Genomic DNA, 14,822 nt, shown 5'->3' on the forward strand with positions numbered 1-14,822 from the left:
TTAATTCAGCCACCTCCAGGCGACACACATCCAGCTCCAGGCTAACCCAAGGGAAACCAGGAAGTCACTAAATTGCTTCAGTAAATTGAGTGTTTAAAAAAAAAGAGAAAAGAAAAAGGTGGCCAGGAGTGCTGGGGGAAAATAAGGGAAATATATGCATGTCTTCACCAATGAGTCACAAAATGAAAAGCACAGTGCAATGTTCTGCTGGGAAAACCTTTAGTCCTGGCCTCCATGCAGATGTTACTTTGACATGTCACAAGTTCCAAAATTGCACAGGAGCAACTGGAGGAATTTTACAAAGAGCTCGAAACTTTATTTACAAAGTCCAGTTGAGCATCTGTCCCACATGCAAAAACAGCCCAGGTTCACGAAGGCCACACCCAGCAGCTCTCAAGACTCAAAGCATTTGTTACCAATGTCCTGATGCCTGACACTACAGGTTACCCATGATAAGCAAGCTTTTGGCATCACAAAGGGAGGGCATTCTGCACAATTGGTGGTTTTATGTTGAGGCAGTATATTAAAGGTATGCTACATTAAATGGAGCTAATAAGCATGATTTTTAGCCTTAAGTGTTCTTGCTTTATAGTTATTTAAACGGGTTGTTTCTGTATGTAACTATGCTACTTTTTTTCTAACTGTCAGACTTATTTTGTCCTGCCTAGGGATGGGTATCGTTTAGGTTTTATCCGATACTGGTGCCAAATCGGTACTTTTGAAACGGTGCCGGTGCTCAAACGGTGCTTAAAGAATGGAGAACACAAAATTGGTCCAAAAACCTCTCATGTTCAGCTGTTGTAAAAAATATAACAATGTTAGCCTTTTCTGCAGCTATGGGGCATATATGGTATCACTCTTGGCTGGAAGCAGTGCTTAAACAATGGAAAAAACACAAACTTTGTCCTAAACCTCTCATGTTTAACTGTTTTCCACTTTTTCTTTGGTCATTTTAGCCTTTTTAGCCAGGGTGAAGGGAGTATCTGCCATCAAACAAGAAGACAGCCGCATGTAGCTATGATGATGTTTGCTAGTTCACCTTACATGCATTAATGTAATAACGTGGTTAGCCTACTCAACGTAAATTAGCTACTCACGCAGAGAAGAACGGCTGCTGCCACCATCATCTGTCATCATTTCTGCTACACTGGCAGGGCTAGGGGCCAGGACTCTCCTCTTCGTGTTTTTGGGGGATGTTGCATAACAGGCAACCCACCCGCAGTAGATGTGCTCGGTGTGAGGTCTCGCAGCAAGCTATCAAATACGGCGCATTTCTGGGCTTTTAAAAAAAAAACGCTATGCGTCGCCAGGTGTTTCATCGGATTTGAGGTGTTACCTCCTTTGACAGTATCACAGTATCAGCTTAAAGCACTTGTTGCAGGCTGCTGAGTTTGCATATTTTGCTGTGAAGTACAGCCAGACTTTTGACCGCTTCGCCTTGGACATTTTTAATCTGTAGCTCTGCTCTAACAGAACGTACGTACCTGGCCCCGCCTACTATCCTCGGAAACGTAAAATGATTGGCTAGAATCTAAAGTGTATCACAGCTCAGGAAAAAAAAGCACCGAAATAAAGCACCGAAATGTGCGCTGCTTTTCGGTCTGGTTACTACCGTTTATGTCAGATGGCACCGGACACCGGTACCCATCCCTAGTTCTGCCTCACTATTCTAAATAAGCCTCACCAAATTTAGGCCATTCATTTCTCTTGCAGAAGTGTCTTTGGGGAATCTGAATTCCTGACACAGCATTGATATCTACATTCAGTGATCCTGTGGTCCTCTCTTCCCCCCACTAAACATGTACCGGATGTCCTCCATCAAATGTCTGTTTGTCAGATCTGAGGCTTGGATCGATACCCTTTCGCATTTGGTGGACTGATTACAATCTACTAATCAATGACACCCCCAGCACTCTTTTCTCTCTGTTTCATTCTCTCGCTTCCCGCCGTTCCTCTATTTGCTTGATAAGAAACATCGGGAGGACCCCTTTTAAGTCAACCTGTCCGATTCCGATCCATACAAGTTTCAAGATTTAAGTAAGCAGCGTGGTGAGTTCAAGGCCCTGGTCAATATCCCCCAATCACCTTCCTATTCACCATAGAGTAGTGAAAGGTATTGTGGCCATTGAGGTCCTTTCAGGTGTTTGATGTGGTGTGTGTGAATGTTAGAGGTGAAAGTTGATGGGTCGACCTCGAGATTTGGATGAATTGCCACACCAAGTTCAAAAGGTTGAACAACACAGGAAGAAGCCTGCATGTGTGCTTTGTTTTTGGATCTTAACATTGCTGCGTTTAAAGCATTCCCCTTCATAATTCCATCCCAATCCCAGTGAATATGTTATTCAGTATATGTACGGACCTGATTTCTCCTGTTGCAAAACTCTAAACAAATTCTCACACACTGAAAATCAGCACATTAATACACTTGTGATACATGATGGTAAATGTTGTTGGGAGAACTACACCACAGCTACAGAACAGATCCAGTTTCTTAATCATGGTGGCTCAAAATTCCTGTGAATGAACTAACCAATAAATACCAGTTCAGAGTCCACAGCCAGAAGAGGTGAGTTGAAAGTTGATGCCAATAAAGAATATGAACAATGTGATAGGCAGGAACAGGATTAGAGTGAGACACCATGTTCATATACAGGGAATGATTGTGCATGAACAGGAAAAAAGACATTTTACTATGATACGCAAATCTGTGTATGTCTGTCCATATGTTTTTGCTACCAAACTTGGTACGCAGGCTCATCTGATACACCTGAAGGTTGTTGTCTATATCAGATATTCTGATGCCCAGCAACCAGCTAATAACAGGTTAAAATGACATGATATTAGCATTTCTGAAGCTGCAGCAACTTATAAAAGGATTTTATAGTTTTAGTTTCACAACAATAACACATCCACAAAATTTAAGTTATGGATGATATGTTATGATACCTTCAGGTTCCATGAGAACCATATTACAAATGACTAAAATTACCTTTTTAACCTTGAATGTACAACAATCCACAATACCTCATGAAATCATCATCACCTATTGTTTTCAATTCACAACATTAACATCTCATTTATATCCACAAAAGTGGAATTACACATGATATATTATCATCATGTTGCATAGCAACCACCTGGCAGTGGGCTGAAATGACCCAATTTGTGCATTTATGGGGCTACAATTTATAAAGCATTGATCATTTTAATTTAATGGCCATCAGCAAAAACGGGTCAGAAAGTACCGTGACATGGGCATGTACTATTAGAGTTTCTTGTTGTAGTAAATGTTTTATGTATATAAGTATTATAAACCTGTAGGCTATATCTTTTATAGATAAAAGGTACTTTCACTTGCTTCCTTTAAAAGAAAAAAAAATCATCAGATGGTCTTTCTGATGCAAACAGAGGTTGTTTTTTTTTATTCAGAAGTGTTTTGATTACTGTTTGAAAGGTTTTTCTTTACCCTTTTATGAAAAGGGTGGAGGAATCCCACAAAAGTCTCTTAGAAAATGCGAAAACTATAAAATGGTGAAGTCTAATTATAAATCCACACGATCTTCTTTTTTCTCCTTCCTATTTTCTCAGTTGGAATTTCAGTACATTAATTTAGTCTGTTTTAAATGACAGAATTAACTTTGAAGTTGTTGTAAAGAAGAAGTGAATGTCTATTCACCCGTCCTTACTCTGACAATGATACGATATAATCAGTGTTAAGTCTGGATTTGTCCTCACTAAGCAGGGTCTCATGTGCTTATGCAGTGGGTTGCAGAAGGACTGAGTTGATGGCTGAGGCAGCCCTGGCTCATGTTTCAAAGGCCTCTGCTCCTGACTGATTTATATTGCTCCCTGAAAGCCACTGCATACAGCAGTCGGTCTCTGTTTCAAGTCGGACTTCTTTGAGGATTGCGCAGCAATTGTACATAGCCCATAAAGCACACAGAGGACTGAAAGAGGCAACAATTGAGCAGGGGGGTTAATAGGCTGCCCTCTTACTATGTCACATGGTTGTTCTGTGTGAGGGCTCAGCAGTACCTAGAAAATGTTCAAATGTGACATATATTTTCTTTATACTCCTGCAGGCTTTTCCACACTCTCGCTGGCAGACCAGATGAGTCTATTGCAGAGTGCCTGGATGGAGATCCTGGTGCTGAGCATTGTGTTTCGCTCACTGCCCTGTGAGGATGAGATAATGTATGCGGAGGACTACGTGGTAGATGAGGAGCAGGCGAGGATCTCAGGCCTGCTGGACCTTCATGTTGCCATCTTGCCATTGGTCCGACGCTACAAGAAGCTGCGTATGGAGAAGGAGGAGTTTGTTACGCTCAAAGCCATTGCACTCTCTAACTCAGGTAATCTTCCATTCACCTGTTAGACTTAAATTCACAATCCTAATCTATGAGTTTGTGAACAGCACAAATATTGTAGGCTCAAATTCATAGAAACGTTGGATGAGTAGTGGGTTTGGATCTTCATAAACATCATAGTGCATCAATAAGTAGGCAGAGCAGGATTGTGTTGCTGAATGCAAGTCAAAATGATGGGATTACATCCTAAACCAAGTTCTGTTTATTGTATTTGGCTTCCAGAGAGTTTAAGTTTTCCAAAAATCATCTATTTAAAACTCCCAGAGATAGTAGTGGCTCAGTGGCATACTTGCGTTGACTACTACCCCCACCCTGTCACGGCAGATGGCTGCCCCTCCCTGAGCCTGGCTCTGCCAGAGGTTTCTTCCTGTTAAAAGTGAGTTTTTCTTTCCCACTGTCGCCAACTGCTGTACAGGGATCATCTGATTGTTGGGGTTTTCTCTGGAGGCTCTTTTCCCTCCAACTTAAAGCACCTTGAGGCGACTGTGATTTATCGCTAAAGAAATAAAATTAAAGTAAATTAAAATACTGTAATCAAGTAATCGAAAACCGATTAGTCACTTTTGCCAAATAGCCTTTATTTTCTCCGCAGTAATGACATAGACAGGAAGGTACATCTTTATATAAAATCTCAAGTAAAGCCTGGCAGTTGGTGTTTAATTAAACAGACAAAGAAATAAAACACAGGGATAAAAAATGTCGAGTGGTTATCGGTATCTTGTGGCACCATCACCCCCACAATGAAAGATCCCCGATAAGAGAGGACATAAAGGTCAAGATCAAGATTTAACTTTGTGTCTGTGTCTGTGTGTGTAGCTATATTTTAATTTGTGTGCAGATACATGTGCACGTGTGTGTGTGTGTGACTGTCACATTGCGCTCTCATTCTCTCCATCTCCATAACAGTAGCTGCCAGCGCGCCACAGCCGAGGGAGATATATTTAGCATTTCATTAGAAAAACAGGGGCTGTCAATAAAATGTGTTAAGTGGAGTGGAATGAGCGTCGGGGAACGACGGGCCTCGTTTGTTCCAGTGTGAAGATGCTGCACCCGTATTGACAGTTTGCTTTTCATGAGGCTGGGCCTGTCCCCCGCTAATCAATGCCTGTTAGGAGTCTTTTCTCCTGCCTGACTGAAAAAAATGAAAAATGCTGAGCCCAGAGCTTTAGTCTCCTGATGACAAACACTCCATGGGAAAGTTGGGGATAAATAGGAGGGGAGGTGATGGAAAGACAGGGAGGTAAAGGTATAAGGAAGACGTGTGAGAGAGAGAGGAAGGCTAGGGTTCAGAGGGGTTGCTCTGGGAGGGCGAGGGGGCAACTTCGGCTCGTTTGAACACAGTCTCGGCGAGCTTCGGCTCCAGTGGTCCTCTGGGTGTGACAGCTGTGGAAATTCATGGCCATTGATTTTGTAATTAGCAAAGTATCGACGGGATTGACGCCAGGCTGCTGACGGATTACATGGAAATTGTTTCTTCAAAGTTAGTTTTGCATTCCTCCCCCAGCCCCAGCCTCCTTAAACACACACACACAAACACACACACACACACACTCATGCTTTATGCGTGCACCCATTTAAAAACATATTGCTTATTTTCCACTCTCTTTCTCACATCTGAGCGCGCGCACACACATGATCGTGCAGCCTAATGAGGATCAGATCAGCATTAACATGAAGGTTTCAAATGAAGAGTGCTGGAACACATGTGCGGTCCACATAGCCTAGTTAATTTCCCAAGATAGAAATGCAATTTACACAGAAGGCGACTGGTAAAAGAGACTTAATCAGTCAGTTAGGAACATAATTAGCCTTGTACTTTCCCTTTTTTCTGCCTCATTTACATGTTCATACATGGTCTTACTTCACGCCACAACTTTCATGACACATAGCAGAGCTGATCTCATTCACTTACACTTCAATCAGCAGCCGTGTTTGCCTTCTCTTTAGCGCTACTCTGTATTACTACCAGGGTAGGACGAGTTTATCTCAGTCTGTGAGATTTGATTATAATACTGTATTGAATTCGCATTTGCGTCGTGCACTGCTTTATCTGTGAGTTAATGAATTGTGGATATGATGCATACACAGATTAGACCTGACACAGTATGTCAGTGCAGTGAAATTGGCTGAAAGCAAACCAGTGCTTGTCCATTAAAATGCTCGCTGTCAGCTCGTCCTTCGGAGGACAAGCCTGTTTTTTTTTCTCTCTTTTTTCCCCTCCAACATGTAGACTTATACGTAGAGAGCAGTTTTTAATAAGTCTCAACTGGTTTTATTTTAGAGCCTATACATAAGGGGGCCAACTGCTCTTTCTTATGGAAATGAAGCCCATCTGCCACCATCATTCAGCTGAATGATATCCTAGTAATGCAGCCATCTGAATTCATTAGCAGGGGGGATGTATGTGGTCCATGATACCAAAAGAAATGAATCTTTTTTTTCCTCTCCTGCTGTATATTTATATATACCTACTGTACTTCCCTCTCTTCCTATGTCTCCCGAGACTCCCAGCCATGCATAGTCATTTATTTAAGGAGCGTCATTAAGCACTAAGAAGCAAAATTGCACGTTTGCATATACAAGCTACTGAGTTTAAAACCAGATGATGCAGCTGCAAAACATGCAGTTGTTGTCAATGTAGATATGAAACATCTGATTTGTCTTAGGCATTTTTGTCATTCCGACTTTCTTCTTCTCGCTCCAGACTCCATGCACATAGAGAATATCGAGGCTGTCCAAAGGCTCCAGGATTCTCTTCATGAGGCCCTGCAGGATTTTGAGGGTTCCCAGCACCCAGAGGACCCCCGGCGGGCAGGCAAGCTGCTCATGACCCTGCCTCTGCTCCGTCAGACTGCCACCAAGGCCGTTCAGCACTTCTACAGCATCAAAATGCAGGGCAAAGTCCCCATGCACAAACTATTCCTCGAGATGCTGGAAGCCAAGGCTTGACACCCGGGCCGGGTGTTTGACGTGCAGCTGCATCACCCAATCCGAGGCGAGGGACAGCCCATTAAAAAATAAATCAATAAATAAAGGTGGTGCCAACTGACAATGGAAGGATGAAGCTTGGAGTCATTTTAACACTTTTAAACAAAACTAAACTTAAAGGTAACTAAAGGGACTTGAAATAGTTTTAAAAGGTGGGCAATTATCAGACTGATTGACAGGGGATCACGATTATGTATATAAAGATGTTGTGTACAGAAATCAGGCAGCCGAGGTCTTGTTATAACCAGAGACCCGTTGCTCTATATCACCTGAAGGTTCTGTGAATTTGTTTCTTATCTTATTTTCATCTCAAAATGGAAATGTGATAATATAAATGTCCTCAAGAACTGTACAGCCACGTAGCCACATGTTTTTATTTCCTTCTCTCACGTTTTCTCATCGCAAGCTGTTAAAGCAATAGTCTCTAACTGGTCTACATATAATATGTGTACTGTATATTGTGTGAAATTGCACTGGACATGTGGGGTTGGGGGAGGGAGAACTGTTAGACATATTCTTGTATTGACCATCGAAGACAGTGGTACTCGTTACAGTAAGATTCTCCATTTCTTCATTATATATTTACCTCGTAGAAGCTTCATCAGCTCAGTGGTTCGGTCAACTTGGTGCTTGCAGAAGGACGGTGGTTGGCTGGTGATCAGAGTTCACTGAGAGTTTGCACTGAGCAGCTATGAATAATGTGGCAATAATGAGTATTGTATCAGCTCACTCTCTCGGTCCTTTTTGCTTTTAGAGACTAAACTTGTCCCTCGCTTCTCTTTGTCCTCATGCACATCTATTGGCAACTAAACGTACTGTGAAACCTGCACGTGATAACGATAAGCTATATTTAAGAATGAAGTTAAACACAATGAATGCAATGTAATACGCCCTTTAATGCAAACTGACACCCCTAATATGAAGACCTCAGCAACTATACAATATCATTCAGTTTGTTTCGAAAGCTTTTTGTTGACAATGGTGCGCTAGATTGTGATATTTTGTACAGGCTTTGCCTTTTCTTGTGAAACTCTGCCCACCTTTGTTTTAGTTTGTTCTCAACACAACAAGTGTCACTATATTGATAGCCCATAGCTGAATATGTCTGTAAAGTATGAACAGTATTATTTGCTATTTAATTTAACATCATCTGTGTCGATATAAAGGCTACAGTCAATTAATATTATTAATTTGTGCGTTCAAATGCTTGTCATAATGTCCCAGTTGGTTTGTTGGGAAGTCTTTTTTTCCAACTGAAGTGTCATCACGTGCTTTGATGTAGGAATGTAGGAGCTTTAAACTAAAAAAATGATGCTTTACATGACTTTTTATCAGGATAACTGATAAAGTTTAAAAAAAAGACTCTTTGTAGACACCAATTTGTGGTTGTAGCATAAGATCATATTGCAAATGAGATGAAGGAAGAAAAAAGTTTATATGCAACATGCTAAATTATACCCAAATTTTATTTTTTTTTTGTCAGGAATCATTATGATCCTTACTTTCCTCACTTTTCTTTCGTCTTAATTTCTCTTTTCATCCAAATCACAATAATGACACTTGTTTGTCTGAGAACAACCTGAAAGGCTCTCCGAGTTCATTCTTAGTGGCAACAATAGTGGAAAATTATATATCTCACTGACCACCAGATGCAGCTTTCGGATGTTTTGTAGTTTTATTGGTCTTTAGCTCATTTTTAATGAAGGTGCTAATATTCAGACAGGCACTGTGTACAAACATACTCCCATTAAGGAGTACAGACTAAGTTAATAAATCTGTATATTCCAAAAGTAATGGTAGTCTTTTGGAGCATAATATCTATCAGTGATAAACCAGTTGCCAAATTACTCAATTAGGATAAAAGTGATAGAGTTATGAACATATTATTTCCTGTCCTGATGACCTGAGCAGGTTAGATGGAACATGTTACCATATGATCAAAACAGTATACTAATAATAAATGAAACAGCTGCTCTTAGGGTTTTAGTAAGACACATATTGTCCCTCGTGAACACTTAAAGTAGTCTTTAAAGTGTCAAGTGCCATTAGCTTCTGCCCAAACAATTATAAAGCATAAAGCCAAGCTGCCAGTAACTATTGACGATTCCCACAGGAACACTCCTGATTCACTGTAATGTAATGCATAGATAATTATAACCATATACATTAGAGAATACAATTCCCACGATGCACTTCCTCACTTGTTAACCAGCTTTTCTGTCCCCGGCTGAAATGAGGGATTCATCACCTCTGTACAGTAGCAAGCCAAAGCATTATTGTCTTTTTAATACACGTTATGAAAGCTGCTGTATTAGGCAGACATGACTGCTGTTTCCACATAAATACAGATTTTAATGGTGAGCATACCCTTTCTGCTCTGTATCCACTAAACCTAACAACAAAACATGCTGGAAATCTTTTATCTTCTTTTGTTCGCTCAATAGAGGCATTGATCGATCATTAGTTCTGTGAAGTCTCACTCTGAGATAAAAACAAGTCTAAAAAGTGAAAGGATTTTTTTTTTCTTTTTCTATTTTTTTGTACTAATTTGAGGAGAGTGTTTCTGTAAATGGCTGCAATCCAGCTCGACCAAAACAGGAAAACTGACCCTCCCTCCTGATCAGAGTTCATTTACACACCTCCATGCTCTTTGAAGACTTGATAGCAGATTAATTGTTTCCCAACTTCCACCCCCCCCCCCCCTCCCAAATTAATATAAGAAAATAAAAGAAAATGCTTAATTTATTTCCAGACTTCTAAAACGGTTCGACTACATCCAATTAACTCTAATTGTCTCCTAAGCTGAAATTCTCAGTAGAAATGGAGCAATTAAATTTCTGCTTTGGCTCTACCTTGGGGACGAGAGACGTTTTACTTTGGTTGATGGTGGGAAGGGTTTGTCTAAACCTTTACAAAGACGATTTCATGAGTCTCTGTAATAGTTTCATAACAGAGCGATCACTGGGCTATGCAAGGCAAATATGGCCACCCTATGTTCCTTGTGTTGTGGAGCATCAGACTGACATTTATTTGTTCTTTGTTTACATTGTGGACATGCTGTACAAATGTATTATGTGCATATTTCACTATACTACGACTGCTGTTCGTTACTATAACTACGATCCTTTGATTTGCCAATTTAGGGAGTTTTTCATGTTGGATTAGCAACAAAATTTAGAGCCCACTGAAAACCTGTATAATACAAGTCACTGTATTGAGTCAATGGGTAATTATTTAAGTAAGTCTTTGGTGAGATATTGTCTTATTTTCTGTTTTTTTTTTTCTTCTGTATCTTTGTGTATCTCAATGCTGAAACACACACACACACACACTGCGTTACCATCGATTTTGCTTATCGGCACAGCAGGACATATAGTGAGTAAAGTCGTCTAGACCCTATACCTCAATTCATATTTTTTGAAAATTACACTGGGTTTGGAAGCGGGCCATGGGTTCCTCTTGGGAATCTGTGGCACAGAAATAAAGTGACATCACTGGCTGGGTATTAAAAAAATGTAGATGAACTTACAGCGGTTGGGGAACACATTCCTCGGAGGAGAAAGCTGCTTATTCGCTGTTCCATTTGCGGACTTTACCTTAACTCCGCGCACGCTGAGATGACGAGATTTACATAAAACATGGAGGAACCTCCCTGGCCGTTCTGGTCCACGGTGTATAAAGGACCCTGCTAGGTGTATGTACCACAGACATGTGATTACCCAAGAGGATTAACCCTCCCCTTCTCAAAAGCAATATGTTAGCATTTGTAATATATGAATCAAGATAAAAGGGAGCTTTGGTTCATTTTGATTATACACTTATGCTTGGGAAAGGACAGGCTAACTATGCACGCACAGTCCTGGGAAGACAAAGGGAAAATATTGGAAGTTAGAAGCAACTACAGCTGGGTTTCACTGGACAGTATTGTGTGGCATTTTCTTGTGTTTCGTTTGTTGTGTTCATGCCTACTGTATCCATGTGTAAATATATGCTTTTTTTTTTCTTTTTCTTCTTTTTTTTTGGAGTGAGTCAAATCTAACAGTGCACTGAATGTACAGTGACAATAAAATCACATGGTTTATGTAACAGCTGCACAGGATTTTTATTGGATAGCTATGCTTAGTTTTGGTCTTCAGTGTTTTTTACTGATAATGTAAGCTTATCGTGGTTTAGGTTTATAACTTTCTTTGTTTCTTTTTTTGCAAATTGTCACCCGGCACTTTTCAGATGTCTTCTGTAACAAAGTTGCCTCTCTGGGTGCAACAGTAACATCCTTTGTTGAAGCGAGGATGCAACCACATCTACAAAATGAGCAACAATGAGGTTTGTTACACTATCACAGTATATACATTTTTATTTGCACAACCTACTAACAATATAATTGCAGCCTATGCTTAACCTGCACTAGATATAAGATGAAATTCGCATCAAACTTACACACAGATGCACACAAAATAAATAGTCCTTAGGCAAGTTGTAAAGCAATAAAACTGGTAGTTTATGTGCAGTGCCTGGAAGACCAGTTGAGTGTCTACACGTGTGTATGTGTCTATGCGCGCTTGGATATTATCAAGACGGTGCCTCGGGGTGTAACGGCATCCTCCTGCCCCCCGACTGTCAGTTGGTTAACTGTCTACACGCTGTCCCTTTTGACCTTGCGTTGGCTACAACGCCGGCTGAATGCACATCTGACGCACTCTCTTCCTTTGTGGTGCAATCCTGTGGAAGTCATTTCATTTACTGGGCTTTCAACTTCAGCCAATATGGGAGTCGGGGTGGGGGTGGGGTGGAGTGGAGTGGGGGTAAGTCTGTGTTTAATCAGCCTGCCACAAAGCATTCCTCTAAACAAAATCAGCTATGATGTCCAGCGAAAAGATGTCTCAACAGAAGACTGAATTAAACAGGTAAATGGGCTTGTCACTTTTTCATTTTTTTATTTATTATGCTGGCATAAGCTGCACTCGCCACTCCATATTATTGCTGCAAATCATAACTGTGTATTAACTTGGTCTATACTGTATATCAGCAGACCTTTTTATGTGTAGAAGTTTTATGTGAAGGTGTTCCTCGCTGACGTTTGACTGATAAAAAAAAAAAACTGCAAGCAAAGTAAAAGAAGCTACAGAAAATGTGTCTTATGAACTTGCAGATCTTCTTTTTTTCACCTATCATATAGAAGGGAATTAGGCCATGGCCCACTGTCCTTATAGTGACTTTCCATCCTGCAAACCCTGTTGTATTCACCTTAAGTCACCACAAGTTGTTAGGGCGGTCTGTACTTACCAAGGGGCACTGACAATATCGCACTGTAGTCTGTTTATCAACCAGTCTTGTTGCTTAGGTCTTTTATTAAATCTTTAATCACACTCTTAGTGCAACCGTGTACCACCGACAAATGCTTCAGCTCCACAGCTGGGCAGCCGGACTCCTTCCTTTGCCTCATGAAGATTATTCATCGACTGAGGTGAGAGTCCACTGAGAATAGGCTGTAAAGTGTCAGTCACAGTTACGTACTCAGAGCGGTGTTGTCTTAGACAATGTAACTGGGTGAAAGTGAGTGAAGGAGATAGGAAACCATCAATATGCTCCCTGTGTAAATTGAAGAAGGTCATGATTTATGGCTCCTGGCTACATTGTACATACATGCTGAATCTACTCTTTTTTATCCACCCCCCGCTCACTCGCCTGGCTCAAGGACAGGTAAGGGTGCCTTTCTCTGCAGCTCATCCCCAACACCATGCAGTCTGTGGCACTTTGTGATGGACAGCCCTGAGGAAGGCCGGTGCTTTTCAAAATGAGTTGAGCGCCATCTATGGGTAGCCACAGTAACTGATTGACATGAAGGAAAGACGAGAGTGTAGACAGAAAGAATTAGATGCACATTATACAAGTGCACTGTACTACCTGTGTTACTCCACCTGTTCTTTGGATTTTTCATCGCCTCATCAGTCACATCTGTCTCGCAGTCTCCTTTTACTTAAGGACTCAGACAGAGAGGGGGACAGCTGTGGGTTTTCTAAGGCCTCGCAACAGCTGCAAGCCCCGCATGGCACTGCATCTGTTCAATTCTCACGGCCTCTATCTCTGCTAAAGCAAGTTACAATTCATAATGTGGTTCTCGCTGGTCTTACCCTATTAACCAGTGAGCAGATGGAAATTATATGGTAGGGTGTTAGGCCTGAAAATGGACCTGTAAGCGTCATGCTGTCTCAAGTACATGCAGCTTAAAATGGGACAATTTAAATAAGGCCACATGAGAGAAATCAGGACTTGGCTGTGAATTCATTCCATGAGCCACAATGAATATCGTGATGTCTTCTCTGAATCTTCTCTGAAGTTTATTATTTATTTGGATGATTTATTATGTCTGGGTGCCTTTGACGTTGTTGCTTTGCCTTTGGGGAGAGCCAGATGTAACAAATGGAGCTCTCATTAGCATTTGACCTCCACATTATGCTTTGTTTACCTGCTGCTCCTCACCGCTATATCTCCTCAGACAAAATCAGGGCTTTCACAGAAGCCTCTAACTGTAACACAGTTTTGTTACTGGGCGGTAAAGGTAAGCACCACATTTGCATTGCAAGATTTCTCAAGCAGCTTGAGCGCGCAGAAACAAGGGGGGTGAAAAAAATTCTCCACTCCCTGGGGACGTAGCCACTCCCAGGTACCGTCATCTAGGATCTGGAGTTCTGACAGCCGTTTAAATCCCAAGAGATGGTGGAAAGAAATAAAGTTACTGTAAAGAGTCACCAGCACAGTCTGTTTTCTGAGTAGAAGAGAGGGCTGTTGTGCTCAGAGTGGAAGTTGTTCACTAATTGCTCATGGGTCGTACGTTTCTGATGTAAGATGGAATTTAGCAGTTTATGCTTGTGCACATGTTGATCTTGGCCAGCCAATAAATATTACAACATCTGTGATTTAAAAAAAAGTTTGGTTCAGGTTCTCTAATTTTTAGGGGACAAGTGAAAGGAAAGAGCACCCACACATAACTCCAACACCGATTAAGCAGATCCTCAATCAGTGTTTAATCACTGTTGATATATTTTAGATGCATGAAATGATGCGTCACACAAGATAACCTGGTTGGTATTAATAAGCACATATAGAAAATGCAAAGATATTTATAACAGAATCTGAGTGATTTAGGAGAGCTCCCCACACTCAACATGAGCTGGTACAACAACCATCTCCATGCAAACTGCAGCCACTGCCCTGCTTCTTAAAGGAGGCTTATTAGTAATTATTTCATAAACTGTAAAATCTCATTTGTCATCCAAAGATTAGAATGTTTCAGCTGCAAAGGTGTTTTTGTTTCTTTGTTTTGTTTTTGTACTGAAAGAACAAAGTGCAGGGCAGATTAATATGAATATGCCATTCACACAAGCAATGTTAAGTACATTATGGCTACACTACCATGGCCTCCATAAATGTAACACATCTACATTACAAGCATCGACAACATCCTAC

General features: G+C 41.0%; 1 protein-coding gene across 1 annotated transcript in view; it reads left to right on the forward strand.

The window, feature by feature from the left end:
* Positions 1-11,419, forward strand: part of LOC146652049 (steroid hormone receptor ERR2-like) — a 44,060-nt gene extending 32,641 nt beyond the window's left edge. The window contains exons 6-7 of the mRNA XM_085382299.1: positions 4,083-4,352; positions 7,072-11,419. Of these exons, the coding sequence (XP_085238425.1) occupies positions 4,083-4,352; positions 7,072-7,316 (515 nt within the window). The 3' untranslated portion in view covers positions 7,317-11,419. The remainder of the gene's footprint in view (positions 1-4,082; positions 4,353-7,071) is intronic.
* The last annotated feature ends 3,403 nt before the right edge of the window (positions 11,420-14,822 follow it).

Source organism: Rhamphochromis longiceps, linkage group LG15 (assembly GCF_057381845.1).
Source record: "Rhamphochromis longiceps isolate RC_006_pf linkage group LG15, R_longiceps_female_GT1.1, whole genome shotgun sequence".
NCBI classification, from domain to species: domain Eukaryota; kingdom Metazoa; phylum Chordata; class Actinopteri; order Cichliformes; family Cichlidae; genus Rhamphochromis; species Rhamphochromis longiceps.